We start from the raw sequence: 17471 nt of genomic DNA, 5'->3' as shown, positions 1-17471 counted from the left end.
TCTTGCGCTACTACACGCCTCCCGAAGATTGCGCCGATACTTCACAGGCCATGTGATAACTGTGCTTACAAATTTCCACATTGGCACTATACTACAGAAGCCGGAGACATCAGGCAGATTGGCGAAATGGGCCATTGAACTGGGCGGCCATAACATCTTGTATAGGCCGCGCCCAGCCATTAAGGGGCAGGTCCTCGCCGACTTCATCACAGAAGTGCCGGCCGATAAAGTCAAGGAGTGCGAGCTGGTAGAGACTCCCGAAGAAAATACAACAGAGACTTGGATGCTTTACACTGACGGGGCATCAAATGAAGATGGCGCGGGAGCAGGTTTACGTCTAGTGAGCCCAGAAAAGCACGAGTTTACTTACGCCATTAAGCTCGACTTCAAAAACACCAACAATGAAGCTGAGTACGAGGCTTTTCTGGCAGGCTTACGCCTCGCCATCAAGATGGGAGCAAGAAACTTGCGCGCACATGTCGATTCACTCCTGATAGCCAGTCAAGTAAATGGCATATACGACGCGAAGGGAGAAGTCATGGCTTTATATCTGGAACAAGCGAAAGAATTGCTCCAACAATTCAAAACCCACGAAGTCGTACATATCAATCGCTCAGAAAACAAGCCCGCAGATGCCCTGAGCAAACTCGCCTCGACTTCCTTTCAACATCTCGCCAAGGATGTAAGGATAGAGGTACTCAAGAACCCGTCAGTATTGCTGCGACAGGTAAATGTGATCGAAACAGGGCAAACATCGTGGATGACCCCCATCATCCAATACTTGCAAGAAGGGGTGCTTCCCGAAAACAAAGCGGAAGCAAGAAAGATTCAAAACAAAGCCCTACAGTACGAAATGAACAGCGGTATCTTATACCGAAAATCCTTCCTGGGACCACTACTGCGCTGTGTGGACCCCCAGGACGCGAATTATTTGATAAGGGAAATCCACGAAGGGATTTGCGGCATCCACTCCGGACCAAGGATGGTTGTCGCGAAGATCATGAGCGCCGGTTACTACTGGCCTGGTATGCATGTTGACGCAATGAAGGAGATCCGCAAGTGTGACTCTTGCCAGAGGCACTCTCCAAAAACGCTGCGTCCTAAAAACGATCTTATCCCCGTATCCACCGCATGGCCCTTTCAGCAATGGGGAATTGACATGGTGGGACCCTTCCCGGATGCCCCCGGCGCCGTAAAGTTCATCATAGTAGCTGTCGACTACTTCACGAAGTGGGTAGAAGCCAAAGCCCTTGCATCCACCACAGCTATAATTGTGCGCAAGTTCATATGGGAGCACATCATATGCAGATTTGGCCTCCCGCTCAAGATCGTGACAGACAATGGCACCAACTTTGCTTCGGACGATCTTAAGAACTGGATGAAGGAGATGAACATTGAACACACTTTCACCTCTGTTGCACACCCACAAGGCAACGGACAAGTGCATCGTCGAAGGGATAAAGGCCAGATTAGGAACAAGGCGGCGCGGATGGGTTGATGAGCTCCCAAGCATTTTATGGGCTCATCGGACCATGCCAAAGACGAGTACCGGCGAGACCCCTTTCAGTCTGGTTTATGGCTCAGAGGCGGTAATCCCGGCGGAGATTGGCCTGCCCTCGCCACGCATGACAACGGTCAACACGGTTGACAATGAAGCAGAAAGGCGCCTAGACTTGGACCTGTTAGAAGAAAGACGCGAAATCGCGAGAATCAGAGAGGCCAAGTACAAAACCCAGCTGGAAAAGTACTACAACACAAGGGTTCGCATTTGTACCTTCAATCCAGGGGAGTACGTCTTTCGCGACAACGAAGCATCAAATGCGGAACGCCCAAGGAAATTAGCACCTAAATGGGAAGGCCCATATCTGATTCATGAGGTCCTGGGCAAAGGGGCCTACAAATTACGCACCTTAGATGGCCACATCTTACCAAGAACTTGGAATGCGCAACAATTGCGCAAATGCTATATGTAATCTTTTCGGCCTTACGCCATCGTTCAATTAACTACGCCGGCTACGAGCCACTGGCAAATATGTATGAAGGCCTAAGAGCCAAATTCTGACTTGAATGAAAACATACATGTTTTTTCTATTACATTTTTTCGTTACAAATGCATGTTAAACTTTTGATTAGCGCGAAAACACTACAGCATTTCAAGACGGTTCAAACCACCTCCAAGGTCCTCCGCAAACAAAGCGCGAGACCGGACGATCACCTAAATACTTACAAAACGCTTCCATTTATTCGAGCTAATTTAGCATAAAGTTTTATAACAATGCAATAATTGCAACGGAAAAAACAAAATGTTTCATTAACAACTTGCGCAACCGCGCAGCATCATACATAAGAATATTCAAAGAAATTACAAAGGCACAAATGCCTATCAACTACCTACTCAACAAACTCTCCTACTCTTCGCGACGATCATCACCATCATCTCCGTCATCTTCACCATCATCATCGTTGCCATCATCATCACCATCACCGCCATCATCACCAACTGGCTCTTCGTCGGACAACTCGACGGTAACCGGTGGATCGAGGATTGCCTTAAGACGCTGGCACCAGTCGTCTTTCTTTAACGATTCGACAACCAACTCCATGATAGGCAAGGAGAGGTTGTCATAAGAATTTTCAGCACTTGCCAGCGCAGCATCGGCATGTTCTGTTACTGAGCAATGGCTTGTGTCAAATTCTTGCCCAAGCATTTGCTCAACATGATCAGCACACTCCAGGTAGCCTCCCCGGTGACCCACCGCACGCGCCGCATCTGTCAGAGCCGCTACGGCGCGATCTAGCTCGTTCGCATTCAGGATGGAGTTGGCAACCTTCAACAAAAGATAAGCATTAAAGAAAAAACTCTTCAAATCAACTTAAGAAAAAAGCATAAGGCACTTACCAACACTACTCCACGAGTGCGCATCCACTCCGCTTCTGAGACAAGTGTATCGACGATACCTTGAGCCTCAGAGTAGTTGGTTTGGGCCACATTCAGCGCGGCAGTGCTCACAGCACGCGCCTGCTCAGCATCAGCAGCCTTGACCTTCTCAGCCTCAAGGTCAATCTCCAAAGACTCACATCTGTCGATTTGCTCATTCAAGCGACGTTTGAGTTCCGCTATCTCAACGTCCTTGGCATGGAGATCCTTGTCCTTGTTGGACAATTGCACCTTGGCTGCAGTCAGCTCAACCTAAAAATTGGCAAACGCCTTGAGAATTGACTTAAAGAAATCTCATAAACAAAAAAGGAAGAGCGAGAATCAGTAGAACTAACCTCCATCTGCTGCTTGGCAGCTTTTTCACCCTGCGCTTCCTCCACCTTTGAGGTCAAGTCCGCAACTTTAGCCTCAAGATCAACGATCTTCTGTCGTAGAGCATAAGCACGATCGTTGTCTTGGGCGCATATACGCTTGAACTCGGCCTTCTCCTTGGCCAGTTGCTCCTCAACATTGTGGAGTTTTTTCTGCAGCCCCTCGCGGCCCCACTCCTCCGCCTTCTTGTCAGCCTCAAACTTGGCTCTTTCTTCGTCGAACGCAGCTTTCGACTTCTCAAACTCCGCAATTCGCTTCAGAGTACGCTCGCGGTAAACTTCCCAATCGGCACGCTCTCTGACCATCGTCCGCCATTCGCGAACGATCTGATGGTTGGCAGCGCGGGCATTGGCCTCCCCAAGAATATAAGTACGATATAACATCTCATGGGGTTTTGCCCTTTGCCGATTGACCTCACCAGGGGGGAAGGAATTCAAAAACCATTCACGCGAAGCGCCAAACTCAACAAATGTATCCTTCTGTTTTAAGCTCCAGGGGGCTTGATGGAGGGCATCACCGCGCTCTTCTTCAGTATATGTCTTATAGTAGATATCTCCAACGGTATCTTTCGCCCCTATCACGTTAGGGTTATAACCCCCGGCTCCACCGGAGCTCGCGCCGCTAGAAGAGTAGCGGCCGGACCCTTTCGAAGTGATAACAGGGCCGGTGCTGGTTGGCCTGGTGACCTCAGGACCTTGAGACTTCAAAGGCTGATCCATAGCCTTTTTCGCCGCTACCTCCTTCTCCAAGGCCTGCTTCCTAGCCACCTCAGCCAGCCTCTCCTGCTCCGCCCTGCGCTTCCTTTCCTCTTCTTCCTTCTTTTTTCTTTCCTCCTCCCTCTTCTCTTCTTCCTCCTTTTTCTTCTCAGCAATCTTCTTCTCTTCTTCTTTCTTACGCGCCTCCTCCACCTTTCGCTGCGCCTCAGCCGCCTTCGCGGCGTCCTGGGCTGCAGTGTCAGTGGGCTTGACGGTTATCTTGGGTCTTTTTACTCCCGCCTCACTGAATGTAACCGCCTTTTCAGGGGTCTTCTTCTTGATCTCTGCAAAATAAGGCAAGTGTAAGCAAAGAAGTTTTTTAGAGAAGAAAAGAGAAGAAAAGAACATACCAGGAGAAAATTGATACAACGAGCGCAGCCTGCTCGTCTTCCCTATCGCAGGGATCACAACAGATTGAGGCGCGGAAGCCACACCAGTTGTAGCCTCGCTCCTACCCCTTTTCCGCCCAATAAGTTGAGCAGCAGCATCTTCCTCTTCCACTTCTTCATCCTCTGGGAAAGACGGAGTCGCGCCAGCTTCAGGTTTGCGAGAACCCGCGCTCCCGGAACTCTTCGACCCACCAGCACCAGCTTTTCCCTTAGCTACATGTGATAAACCTTCATATGAGTCACTGAGGATCACATAATCATCCAAGTCACGTTGACGAAGGCGAAGAGTACCTTTGCCAGCAGCAGTTGTTGTGCGACTAGGGCCGGTGCCCTTGCTGGTCACCTCCGGCTCCGCTTTCTTCTTCTTCTTCACCGGTTTCTTCTTTTTCTCCTCTGGGTCAATCCCCAGGTCGCGCAACACACCTGCAAATATTTTAGACCAAGAGCTTAGCTCGCCGCTGGAAGATCCTACGGACTCCTCGCTGGAAAGATAGAAAGTCTCTTTCCCAGCGAGAGTCACAGAGCGCAATGGACGAGGTTTAGGGTATTGCGCACCTTCAGTAGCATCTGGCGGCGAGGCGAAAGCATCAGCAGTAGGAAACATGAAGTTTCCTTTAATCTGGTCATACCAGCTTTCTTCGTCGTCGCGCAATGGGCGAACGCCCATGGAGCCTCCAAAAGTAGAAAAAGCAGCTTGGTAGAGTTGCGCCTCTATAAACGGAGATACGTAAGTAATAATTACAGAAATCCCACTTAAAAAGAAGACAGAGAAACAACTAACCTTGATCGCCAAGCTTCAACACGGGAACATCCCTGCTGCTAGGTGACCACTGATCACTCATCTTTGCTGCAACTAGAACACTTTCCCCAAACACCCGGTTCGGGGTTGGGGTCAGCTGCTGATACCACAAAGCCGTTTTTGGGATCGTCAGGTCTTCCTTGGGTATGGCCTCAGTCCATTCCCTAAAGGTCATAGCAACCGGCACAACTTCTTCCCTGATGAAGAAGAACTTGGGTTTCCAATCATGGAAACTCTTGGGTGGATTCAACAAGATCTTCTTCGCCGCACCCCGGCTCGCAAACGAAAAAAACCCCATCGTCCTTTGCAGTTGGTAAAAGGATCGAAACTTGTCTACGGATGGCTCGATGCCATGAGACTGACATAAGAACTCGAAATGTCTCACCCTCACCATCCCAGGTGGACTCATCTGAGATATGTGGAACTTGTAGTAAGAAAGGATACTACCCAGAAAATTGGTCGCCGGCAGCCGGAAATTACCCTGAAGAAAGAAATCTTCATAAAGGGTAATATAGCCGGGTGGGGCATCAGCCGCGGTTTGGCCTTGAGCCGGATACCGGGCGTCCCACTCCGGTGGGAATCTGAAGCTTCGAACAATCTGTTCGAACAGACCTAAGTCCCATCTAAGGACTGGAACCGGTCCTTCCTCACTAGCAGGAACCTCTTGGTGCCCCTCACTCATATTTTAGAAGGATCTGGAAAAAAGAACGAAGAAAAGTTTGAAGATTTGAAGAAATCTTGAAGAAGATGAAGAACACTTTGAAGATTCAAAGACCTTTTGAGAGGAAATTGGAGAAGAAACGAAGAGAAAGTGAATCTCTCACCTTTCTCTTCGGATATTTATACCCATCGCATTTAATGCGATGGGTAACCGTGCCGCACTCGCCGCAAGGGCAACCAACGAGAAGTTGCCACGTCGAGCGGAAAAGCAGGGACGACGGTTACCACGCGCGCGTGGCACCCACTCTCCTGACATGAAGTGCAACCGCCGCAGGCGGCATGATGACATCCGTGCCAGGGGTCAACTCAAGCGTCGCTCTCAGCGACTTATCTCACCAACCTGTCAGAAGTTCAAATTTCGAAGTTTCCCGCTATACAACACACAAGTAACTTCATATAGAAGTTACAGGAGCCGCGCCAGATACATATAACCTACTATAATCTCGCGCGCCTAAAGGGCACAATAACAAATCACCCAACACCTGCCTTGGGCCTGCGCATGAAGAACATCAATATTCTACATGCGCCATACAAGTCAGGACCAAAAGGACTACTTCCCCTTCTCTTATTTTTATTAAGTCCAGAGCTCCAACCACTTGCGTTGCGCATGGTGCAGCACTGGACTGGGGGGACTTGAAGGGGTATGGTCCCAAAAAGTCGCGCAACCCTCATAACAGGTTGCACGTGAGACCATACTCCTTAGCATAACAACTTGAGAATAACAACCTCGCGCAGCTCACATCACATTATGACTTACCCCCGCGCGAGGAAGAGCACATAATAAACTCAGATAGCAACACTTAGCATAAAAACAATGGTATAAGTGAGCACACTAGCCCCGCGCGGGTTAGTTGCCATCAAACAAAATCCTCTCCATAGGAAGACGCGCTGTTACCTACAGAGGTACACAGGGTACAAGTGGCAGTAAAAAGAGCCAATGAGCGTCCAGCAGGCTCTGTTCAATCGTGCGCCACGATCTTCTGACGATAAGTACACAAGGACGCCTACATGGCACCAATCAAGAGACGGGGACAACTGTCCCACGATCTCCACTTGTCTGCTGATGACAGAAGGACAACAAGGCCGACAACAATGACACGTGGCTCCAATCAAGGTGCGCCAGCGCCGACGAGCATCTAGAAGCCACTAAGCAGTCGAGGCCAGCGAGGCAAAGAGCATATTCGTTGTTGTCCGTTTCTGGCCCAAGGCCCATCAGCCCACAACCTCTTACACCTCTCCGGCTATAAATAGAGACCTTCATTCCTCAGGTTATTCATTCTATTCCCTTGGCTCTCACTCCTTACACTTAATTACTCTCAAAGCAGTCGCTTATTCTCACGCCGGAGCCCGGTTAAGAGGGAAACCCCCACATTCCCCTCTTAACGAGTAACGGTGTTCTGTTTTGCAGGTTGATTTACCGGTCGGAGCTCAAATACCTCAAAGAAGATTAACCTCTATGATAGGAACATAAACCCTTCTAATTAATACCATAATTAGATTAGTGTTTCTTCAGCTACTTTTAATTATACTTTATGCACTATGTACGAGTGCATTATCAAGAATGTTAGTTCCGAAACGAATGTCTCCCTATTCAATATTCAATGTGCATACACTTGATCAACTAATGATCAAAAAATCTGAAATTTATTGATGCCAATCCTTGAACAAAAGTCGTGTCAGGAGTTCTAGACTGACTCAAATGCACCACAAGTATCAAACGATCTTTACATGTTAAAAGCTGCTTTCTTTGTCGTGTAATAATCATCAAGCCACCCCTTGATAAGCTGCACCTCGGACGCCCTTTGCGCCACCAACCAATCCGGATCATCATCCCTAGCTGCTCTCAGATCCAAGTGATGGGCACCTGTTCACCCATCATTAATATATCGCGCTCTTTGACCAAAACAAAGTCAACACATATCAAACGGATATGTTATGTTAAAGGTTACCTTTTTCCGTCACAAGAGCCACTACACTGTCTGATACGTTCGCCAAAACACTACAAAATGCACCAGTTCATATGGTTTTGTTCATCACAAATAGGATAAATGGTGGTTAGAGAAGTTACCTGCCGCCACTCCAAGGATCTAGGAGACCGTTTGAAAAGATAATGTTGCTTCCGAATGTTTTGAGGACAGACTTATAATCCTACACACAAATAAAAAACGATAATGTTCATATATCTTTTTCAAACGGTTAAAGCGACAACAAAAGTCTTACATGTCCACCGAATTCTGTAGTGATCCAAGTGGGCCTAGGTGTCACACCAAATTCATTCAAGCACTCCTCCGCATAAGAAGTGTAGTTAAAATCCCATTCCGGAAACATGCTAGAGTTCTTGTCACTAGACATTGGCATAACCATTTCAGTACATGCCTGTAACATACAAAACATAAGTGAATATTAATAAATATAATTTTACATATAGTCCTATGATAAAACTCGCATACCTGCCAATCCCAACCGCTCATGCCATGTGGGTCATCGTCCAAGTCAAAGCAATCGACTGTTCCAGTGTAGTTGTAGTACACACTTACACCTTTAAAGATTCGGTCCAAAACATTAGTCCCGTCAGCATAATTGTCTATCGCTTTGCACACCTGTCAAATGAACATTTTTAGTTTCAAAAGATATATAACTACGGAGATATAATGTAACATAACTACCAACTAACCTCTTTTATTGGGTATGCAGGCAAAGGCATCAGGAATTCCGATTGGTATGGGTAGTCTACCATTGCTAAAAAACTATACGCCGAGTCCAACCAGTTATAAAGATCATCGGTGCTTTTTAGTTTCCTGCCATTTATATTTGGAGTTAATAAACACGGACAATATAATGAAAGAACATTAACTAACTAACGAACTAACTGACTAACCCGCATAAGTGGAACGTCTTGGTAAGCTGATCAAGCCCGTTTACTTTCCGACCGACAGAAGTTATCACATCCCAAGATTTCTTTATGGTGTCGAAACAGCTTGTGCTTTCTCGCTATGGTAAAATAATAAAAACAAAAAGTAAACTTAATGTTTGGAACTTTACCACAAGAATATGAAGCATAATTAGTGAAAATAAGTATGGACAAACTCTGAAATCATTGGAGACAATATTGTAAAATGTTTCGAGTGGCACGATATCCTCAAACTGAAGAATGGGTGCTGATGCAGCAAGTGCACCTATTGCAATATGAGGATACTTGAGCCTCATCCATGCTGCCAACACTACAAACATCATATATATATAAACATAAATTCAGCTGATTTTTATCAATCAAATTGTACAAAAGTTTAGAATTAATTCTTACTTCCACCATATGATCCACCAAACAAGATTACAGGTGAAGCTTGTGCAGACAAATTTCTTTTCAAATCCGTTATCAGAACCGCATAATCCGCAAGTGCTTGTTCGGCTGTTAGACGGGCTAAAGTAGAAGCATTCTTGTATGCTTCTTCCCGGCTCCCATACGGCATTGATTCACCATAATATCGATGCTGCAATCATGAAACTTGCACAACTCACAATTGTTGAACGATGTGGAACACTTAACAAAACACCTTGATACACAATAATACCATGTTGTATTTCATAACTCAATTACACAAAAGCAGTATAACAATCAGGGTTTACCTCAGGAAAGATAACCATGGCGCCAAAACGAGGAGCAAGTTCCCAAACAAAGCCGGAGTTAGCGGCGAACCATTCGATGTCGCCTTCGTTGCCACAGTAAAGAAAGATCGGGCCCATACGAGAAGGGCCAGCCCAGTGATCGGTGTTGATGAGATACCGTTGACTAAAATTGGGAAGATCATCGAAGCTAAAATGATCAAGAGTCTGCTCATAATATCTTATCTCGTAAGTATAGTTATCGGCAACAAGATTGTTTGGGGGTTTTTGAACCAATGATTGTTTCCCGAGAAACGGGATGCGGCGAGATTCTGGAGACCATGGGAGTAACGCAATGATTGGTACGATGAATACGAGAATGTGGAATAGTTGTTTTGTCATGTTGACGATGAAGAAGTGAAGAACACAGTGGTGGTCAAACTGAATTTGAGGACTGTTCAGTATTTCAATGTGTAAATCTATCCTTTTTCTATTATATCTTTTTTCCACTTTAGAGTCCACTTATTTAAAAGTTAAAAGTGGCTTTATTTTTATCAAAAGTTTACTACATTATTTCTAAGAAAATGAAGATATTCGAGAAGATAAAAGAATACTTTATTCATTATCTGATAAAAAGCATTAAAAGGTAGATATACTTGTACATATTTTTAAATCAATGTTAAACAAGGTGAACTATACTATACTGTTAGATCACACTTGGGAGGGTCATATGTTTTCACACCGGTATGTTTGAACTTTGAAGCTTATCTCACGAACTGCTACACTTCTTTCTCATCTTCCGTGGACATCTTTTCTCTATCCCCCTATTCATAAATGACTTGGAAGATTGCAAAACCATGTGTTATGATTAATGAATATGAATGTGAAAGCAATACCACGTGCTCACGTAGGCTGAATTATTTTTACTTTTACATATTCAGTTATTCACTATTTCACTTGGGAAAAAAATTATGGTGTGTTAATGTGAAATAAGGATGACAATGGGCCATACCTACTTATAAAATCGTATCACATGCCAGTCCAATACTCGTTGTGTATATATCGGGTGATTACCTATTTGATATTCGGCATACATGTGAATTTCTTAAATAATACCCGCTCGGCTTTTCCAATACATTTTTTTTTCATATTATTCTAATTTTTTATATAAATATAAAAATAATCTTAATTATGCAAGTTTCGATAATGATATAAATCTCAATGATACATTCATACTCAATAGAGCATAAAAAATATAACTTATACTATCAAATACATGTTCCAAAATAAAACTTTATTTTTTCACATAACATAACTAGTATACTGAACCAAGACTAGGGTACAAGTTACAAATACAAATACAAAAATCAGGCAATGTTTCAGGTATATAGTCAGGTAAATGAGCATATGATTTTGGGTTACCGGGTAATATATTGCCTAATCATGTCCTAATCCCAAATCCACTATTTTTTTTTAAACTAATCTCATACCTGGAGAATGGTCCCAGTTTTTTTGGGTTTGGCGATTTGAATTAATTATTTTAAGCAACTAACATTACTTATCTTATTTATAAATAACCAATTAAACACTAATATTGAAAACTAAATTAAACATTGACCAAACAAACAAATCTAGTCTACTCATAAGTCTCGGGTCAGTGGTGAATTTAGGAATTTTTTCATGGGGGTGCAGAACATTTTTAAAAATTTTAGGCCCCTAGGTATATAAGTAAAAAAATCGGTTCGTATCGGGTCGGTTTGGGTCGGGTTGGGTCGGGTCAAAGGATCCGAAGGAAGAGTATCCACATCAACAAATTCGGAAGATGTATCAACTTTCCTCTTGAGAAATTACGACATAACGTCCCTACTTATGGTTCCTATCACAAACAAATTGATCCATAAGTTCATCGCTCCATAACATAATGTTTCAATTTTAATTTTCAACTATTCAAGCCCTAGAAATCGTGTGTAATCTGTAAGACCTGGTCTTTCTTAACTAAAAATTTATAAAATTTTGTATTTTATATATAAATAATGCAAATACACTTCCATATAAAATTACGAGTTTCACAAAAACTTCATAAGTGTTTCTAAACATTTCAACATGTTAACGAAGTTTGATTCGATAATCAAAAGAACAAAATGCAAAGCTTGACGTTTGGTTTTGTTATGTTCTTCCTTTAGCTTGATCTTCATCCGTTACATCATAGCAATCACCTAAATATTAAATATCATCTCAAAGGGTAGTTATATAATGCATAAAACATAGTTAAATAGCCCAAGTGCCCCTAAACAAAAATAAAACATAATTTTGTAAAAGGGCCCGTCGTAAGTTGCGGTTGGGCTGCCATAGCTTACGGCACATGTCAACAAAATGGGCAGAAGTCGTCTGCCGTAGCCGACGGCTGGCAGCCCATAACCCGGATTTGTAACTTTATGTTCTACGTGACCGTAAAACATTTGCCCACATTCTTAACTTGTAAACCCATAACCCGGATTTATAACTTTATGTTTTACGCTATCGGTTCATAAGTTGTATGTTTATTTATTTGACTCATTTTCTTGTTTATGCATTTGAGCTCATGAAATTCACCTCTTTTTCACGAGTATATCCTTTTTTACTACTTTACCCCATTACCCGGGTTATTTACTTTGTGTCTCACGCTTTCGTTACCCGGTTTGCGTTTACACATATTCGACTCGTTCAACCATCTAGTGATCGAACTTAATTAATTCGAATTCATATCATGAATGCACAATCTTCCAATTATGACCCATTACCCGGGTTCATTGATTCATGAATTGCGTTCCCATTACCCGGTTTACGCTCGCCTTCGCAACTTAACCCGTTATCCGGGTTTATGCCGAAGTCATTACCCACGCACCCGTTACCCGGTTTATGTCGCAACCCCCGTCCCCTTATTACCCGGGAACGGGCGGCCGCGGCCAGTATCAGTGGTATCGGTATTTATCAATTTGGCAGCGGAAATTACATCAGGACCGTAGTTAGGAAATATGTTATCAGAGTAAAATACCATATTTTTATAATATTAAACAAATGGGAAATTCCCAAGTTTCTATTACAAACATTTTATAGGGGTAAACCCTATTTTATTAAATAAAAACATCTTCTTTATTTAGGTAACTTTTTATAGCCACTTTTCCAAGCCTTCGGTGCTGTCCAGCTGGCTTCTATTTGGCTTTCATATTTTGTTACCTGAAACGCGTTTAAAACATTTTGTCAGTGGGAAATACTGGTGAGTGAATCCCAATTTAATAAAGACAGGTTTTATCAGTTTACAGTTATTGAGGGCGATCTCGCAATTACATTTGTTTATGTTTCTACTTTAATTACCACCCACGGTACTGTCAACCCAACTTGTGGTCATGTTACTACTCACAGTGTAGTAACAAATTTTGTATACAAAACCCCAACATACCGACGATAATTGTAGAATACAAATACTCAATCATTGTTTAATATAATGTAAATTATTTGAGGTTATGTAAAAATAGTTTGCAAAAAGGTTTACAAAAAGGAGATTACTCACTTTGCAACTTTAGGGTTTTCCTTTGTGATTTCCTGGTTATTATCTATTAATTACACAATGCACACATGTTAGTATAATAACCCAATATTTACATTAGTTATACCCTCCCTGAGACAGAACTCCAACGAATACGTTGGGCAGAGCCTCGACAGCCGTTACGGAGCACTAGATCAATCGGGCAGCGTATCTAATACGTAACCGCAGGTTATGATACTTAAAACGAGGAAGAACTTCGTTAATTAGGGGGGGTATAATGCCCGGGTATAGTGTCTACTATTCAGAAATTGAGAGAGAATCGAGGGAATGAGCGACGGAAAATGAAATCCGATCGATCCTATTTATAGGGTCTGATCTTGGTTTCCTCGCGGCACGCGCAAGGTTCAGCAAAGGGCTTCGCGGCCCGCGACGTAAGGGTGTAGGGTCTAGCTTGGATTAGTCACACGTGTAGCCTGGCCGGGTGTCGTGCCACATGGCACACCAGGGTTTGCCTGAGGGTTGATCTGTCGCTCCCCCCGTAAGCCGAAGGCTATGCCTTCGCGGCCCGCGAGCGCCACATAAATTTTGTTTTTATTTTATTTTTAATTATATAAAGGTATTTAGGGCCATTATTTGTATAGGGGTGTATTTTAAGGCGTATAGGGATCTTATAAATATTTTAGTGGTGTCGGAAATATTTTAGGAGGGTTGTTATAGTTTACGTTATAACTTCACTTCACCCAATTTCCGGGCTTGTTCAAAAATCATTATTTACGCTCCCGTTACCCGGTTTGGGTTTTACCTTATTTTGACCCGTTGGTTTGTCCATGAGAATACTATCACTTATGAGCAAACCAACTTATCGTCATCCTCATTTATCCATTCGGTTCATTCGTGTGAAATCCATCACTTATAAATGAAACGAATTTAATGAGTATTACTTCCTTGTTCAACATATATCAATAAAGATATTAACAAAATTTTACGAAGCATAAAGTCACGTACCTTATAGCTTTTCCTTCAACCTTGTGTTTGCTCCGGCTTGACTTCCCGATGTTTCACTTGTATTGCCTTAAGTGTACAAGCCAAATGCCATTAGAACCACTCGACCCAAAACTAAGGCATGTATATTTGCCAAACACACTACTTCGTGTTTCCATCAACATTTTCCGTTCATAATTAAAATTGGCAATTCATTTAGGTGTTTTGTCAAGCACCTTGTGTGCATACATTTTAGTTTAATTAAACCTTGGCTAACCAAGAATCTCGAGTTAACAAGTTCAATTACTCATCATAATTCATATTAACATGCAATTTCAACAAACCCATGTCATTACATTCATTATTTACACAAGGACATGGGGCTTTTCATACTAGAATCAAAACCCACTTCTTCATACATAACATAATAACTTCAACACATAGTTTTTATAACTCCATCAACTATTTTCAATTAGGATTATGATCCTACACTTAGATTACACCTTCCATAGGTCACAATATCAATCAATTGTTCAAGAACTTTAATTATCCAAATTTCACCCAAAAATCATGTATCACCAAAACTGAATTTACAACTTACCTTGTGTTAGACAAGTATGGATGACTAATATTCTTGATTCAAGCACGAATTTTAGACCGAATTAGCCTTTTAATTTGTTCAATTTGGGTGAATGAGGGTTTTGGTGTTCTTCCCCTTTTCTTGTCCCGCACACACACACATACGCTCATATAAGTGTGCTGTGTTTTATAAAATTTCTTTTAATAAAACCAATTTTCCTCAGTGCCCCACTTTAGTCCCTCAAGTTTGTTTCATTTAACAATACATGTTTACCATCCATGTTTTCTTTATAAGTTTACTAATTACTAGTAGTTACAACAACTTAACCAAGTTACATTATCTTAGTTATTATGTCAATATTATTTACCATCAAAGTAAACATGAAACACCAATATAAAATATTTTCGGAGTGTTACAAGTTCACCCCCCTTAAAAAGGGTTTCGTCCCCAAAACGCGTATATGTATCGAAAAGTGAAGGGCAGAGTCGCATCATTTCTTCTTTAGACTCCCAAGTGGTGTCTTATCCCTTCTGGTGCTCCCATTTCACCTTAACTTGGTCAATTTTCTTTCCGATCCCTTCCGGTGCTCCCATTTCAGCTTAACTTGGTCAATTTCCTTGTTCCTCAAGCCTTTGACTTTTCGGTCAAGGATTGCAATAGGCTTTGCTGCTATATAGCTAAGTTTATTATCAATCTCTATATCCTCGAGGGGCATGTAAGCTGCCTCATCCGCCAAACATTTCCGTAGATGAGAGACATGAAATGGATTGTGTATGCCGTTTAATTCTTCAGGTAGTTCTAAGCGGTATGCTACCTTGCCACCTTATCAATTATTCTGAAAGGCCCAATAAATCGGGGGCTTAGCTTCCCTCTTTTTCTAAATCGGATGATCCACTTCCACGGAGAAACTTTAAGCATTACTCTATCACCAATTTGAAACTCGATAGGCCTCCGCCTTCTGTCTGTATAAGACTTTTGCCGATCTTGGGCCGCTTTTAAATGGGCCCAGACCGCATCGATTTTCTCATTTGTGGCTCTAACCACATCCTTGTGGGCGAGTTCACAAGGGCCCACTTCACCCCAACATACCGGGGTTCGGCAATTCCTACCATAGAGCATTTCATACGGGGCCATACCAATACTTGAATGGTAACTACTGTTGTATGAAAATTCGACCAACGGTAGGTAAGCATCCCAACTACCGCCAAAATCAATAATACATGCCCGAATCATATCTTCTAATGTTTGAATTGTTCGCTCGCTTTTCCCATCGGTTTGAGGGTAATACGCCGTACTGATAAACATTTTAGTACCCATTTGTTCTTGAAAACCGTGCCAGAAATTTGAAGTGAACCGGGTATCTCTATCGGACACGATGGATACTGGCACTCCATGGCGCGCTACAATCTCGTTCATATACACATCCGACATCTTTCAGAAGTATACGTCTCACGGATAGGAATAAAGTGAGCGCTTTTTATCAGTCTATCCACAACCACCCAAATGGCATCGAATCCCCGAGCCGTTCTCGGCAATTTAGTTAACAGATCCACGGTAACATGTTCCCACTTCCAAACTGGTATGTCTAATGGTTGGAGCTTGACATAAGGCTTTTGATGTTCCGCTTTTACTTGCAAACAAGTTAAGCATTTTTCGACATACTTCGTCACATCTCTTTCGATCTTGGGCCACCAATAATTTTGTTTCAAATACCGGTACATCTTGGTCGCCCCCGGGTGAATTGAATTGCGCGATTTATGAGCTTCATCAAGTAAGAGGTCTTTAACACCACATGTGTTTGGAACCATATTCTACCAAACCGAGATTTCAACCCGTTATCGTCATCTATTATATCCTTCACTTGGCCTTTCACTCGTTCCTTTCCCCAATTTTCTTCATTCACCGCTTCAATTTATGCTTCTCGGATTCGTTCAAGTAAACTCGAGGTTACCACAAGTTGCATCGACCGCACTCGAATGGGTGTGTATCCCTCTTTTTGGCTTAGCGAATCAGCTCATACATTGGCTTTTCTTGGATGATAATGTATTTCGCAATCATAATCTTTCACCATTTCTAGCCAACATCTTTGTCTCATATTTAACTCCTTTTGATCATAAAAGTATTTCAAACTCTTATAGTCAATGAAAATAGTTCACTTCACCCCATACAAGTAGTGCCTTCAAATCTTTAAGGCAAATACCACCGCCCCCAATTCAAGGTTGTGAGTTGGATATTTGTTTTCGTGAACTTTCAATTGTCTCGAGGCATAGGCAATCACCTTGCCCCGTTGCATAAGTACACACCCAAGGCCTAGGTGTGACGCGCTAGAGTACACTACCATGTCCTCGGTGCCATCTGGTAAAGTTGATGTGTGCAAAATGCAACATATAAATTACATCAAATGTGGCATAAAACTAACCCTTTTTTAGTACTAATGTTGGAAAAAGTGTGTTTTTGTCTTCTTTTTGTATTTTCAGGATTAAATGAGCTCAAATGAATAAAAGAAGCAAAAAGGCAGCTAAATCTAACATAAATACAAGAAAAGGAATAAACGTGGCATGCCCGACCCCTCGACAGCATCTCCCCAAGCAAGAACAAGAGAACAGAAGGCTGAACACGCCCCATGCTCACTGAGCACGGGGGCGTGCCCAAGTGTCTGCAGAAAAGACAAAGTTGTAGAAGCTTCTATCGCCCACCACGGGGGCGTGCCCAGCAGACACATGGCCATGGTCAACGCAAAGATTCGCAGAATCTAGGCAAATCTTGATAGTACAGATACGCTTCTGAACACGGGGTTGTGCCCAGCGG

The 17471-nt window shown here is 42.9% G+C and overlaps 2 protein-coding genes across 2 annotated transcripts; both read right to left on the bottom strand.

The window, feature by feature from the left end:
• Positions 1 to 2853: 2853 nt before the first annotated feature.
• Positions 2854 to 7452, bottom strand: LOC110925346 (nexilin-like). The gene is made up of 2 exons (XM_035977661.1): positions 3274 to 7452; positions 2854 to 3190 (listed from the first exon to the last, which is right to left on the bottom strand). Exons 1-2 carry the CDS (start codon positions 5119 to 5121, stop codon positions 2864 to 2866), a joined length of 2175 nt encoding a protein of 724 aa, XP_035833554.1. The 5' UTR covers positions 5122 to 7452; the 3' UTR covers positions 2854 to 2863.
• Positions 7453 to 7537: 85 nt separating this feature from the next.
• Positions 7538 to 10100, bottom strand: LOC110920900 (lysosomal Pro-X carboxypeptidase). The gene is made up of 10 exons (XM_022165119.2): positions 9601 to 10100; positions 9278 to 9464; positions 9061 to 9194; positions 8852 to 8964; positions 8648 to 8771; positions 8424 to 8573; positions 8194 to 8349; positions 8042 to 8121; positions 7923 to 7972; positions 7538 to 7837 (listed from the first exon to the last, which is right to left on the bottom strand). The coding sequence occupies exons 1-10, from the start codon at positions 9976 to 9978 to the stop codon at positions 7698 to 7700; spliced, it is 1512 nt and encodes a 503-aa protein (XP_022020811.1). The 5' UTR covers positions 9979 to 10100; the 3' UTR covers positions 7538 to 7697.
• Positions 10101 to 17471: the final 7371 nt, after the last annotated feature.

This window comes from Helianthus annuus, chromosome 9 (genome assembly GCF_002127325.2).
Source record: "Helianthus annuus cultivar XRQ/B chromosome 9, HanXRQr2.0-SUNRISE, whole genome shotgun sequence".
NCBI classification, from domain to species: domain Eukaryota; kingdom Viridiplantae; phylum Streptophyta; class Magnoliopsida; order Asterales; family Asteraceae; genus Helianthus; species Helianthus annuus.
The sequence above is the reverse complement of the archived record's forward strand: the minus strand, read 5'-3'. Positions and strand labels throughout refer to the sequence as shown.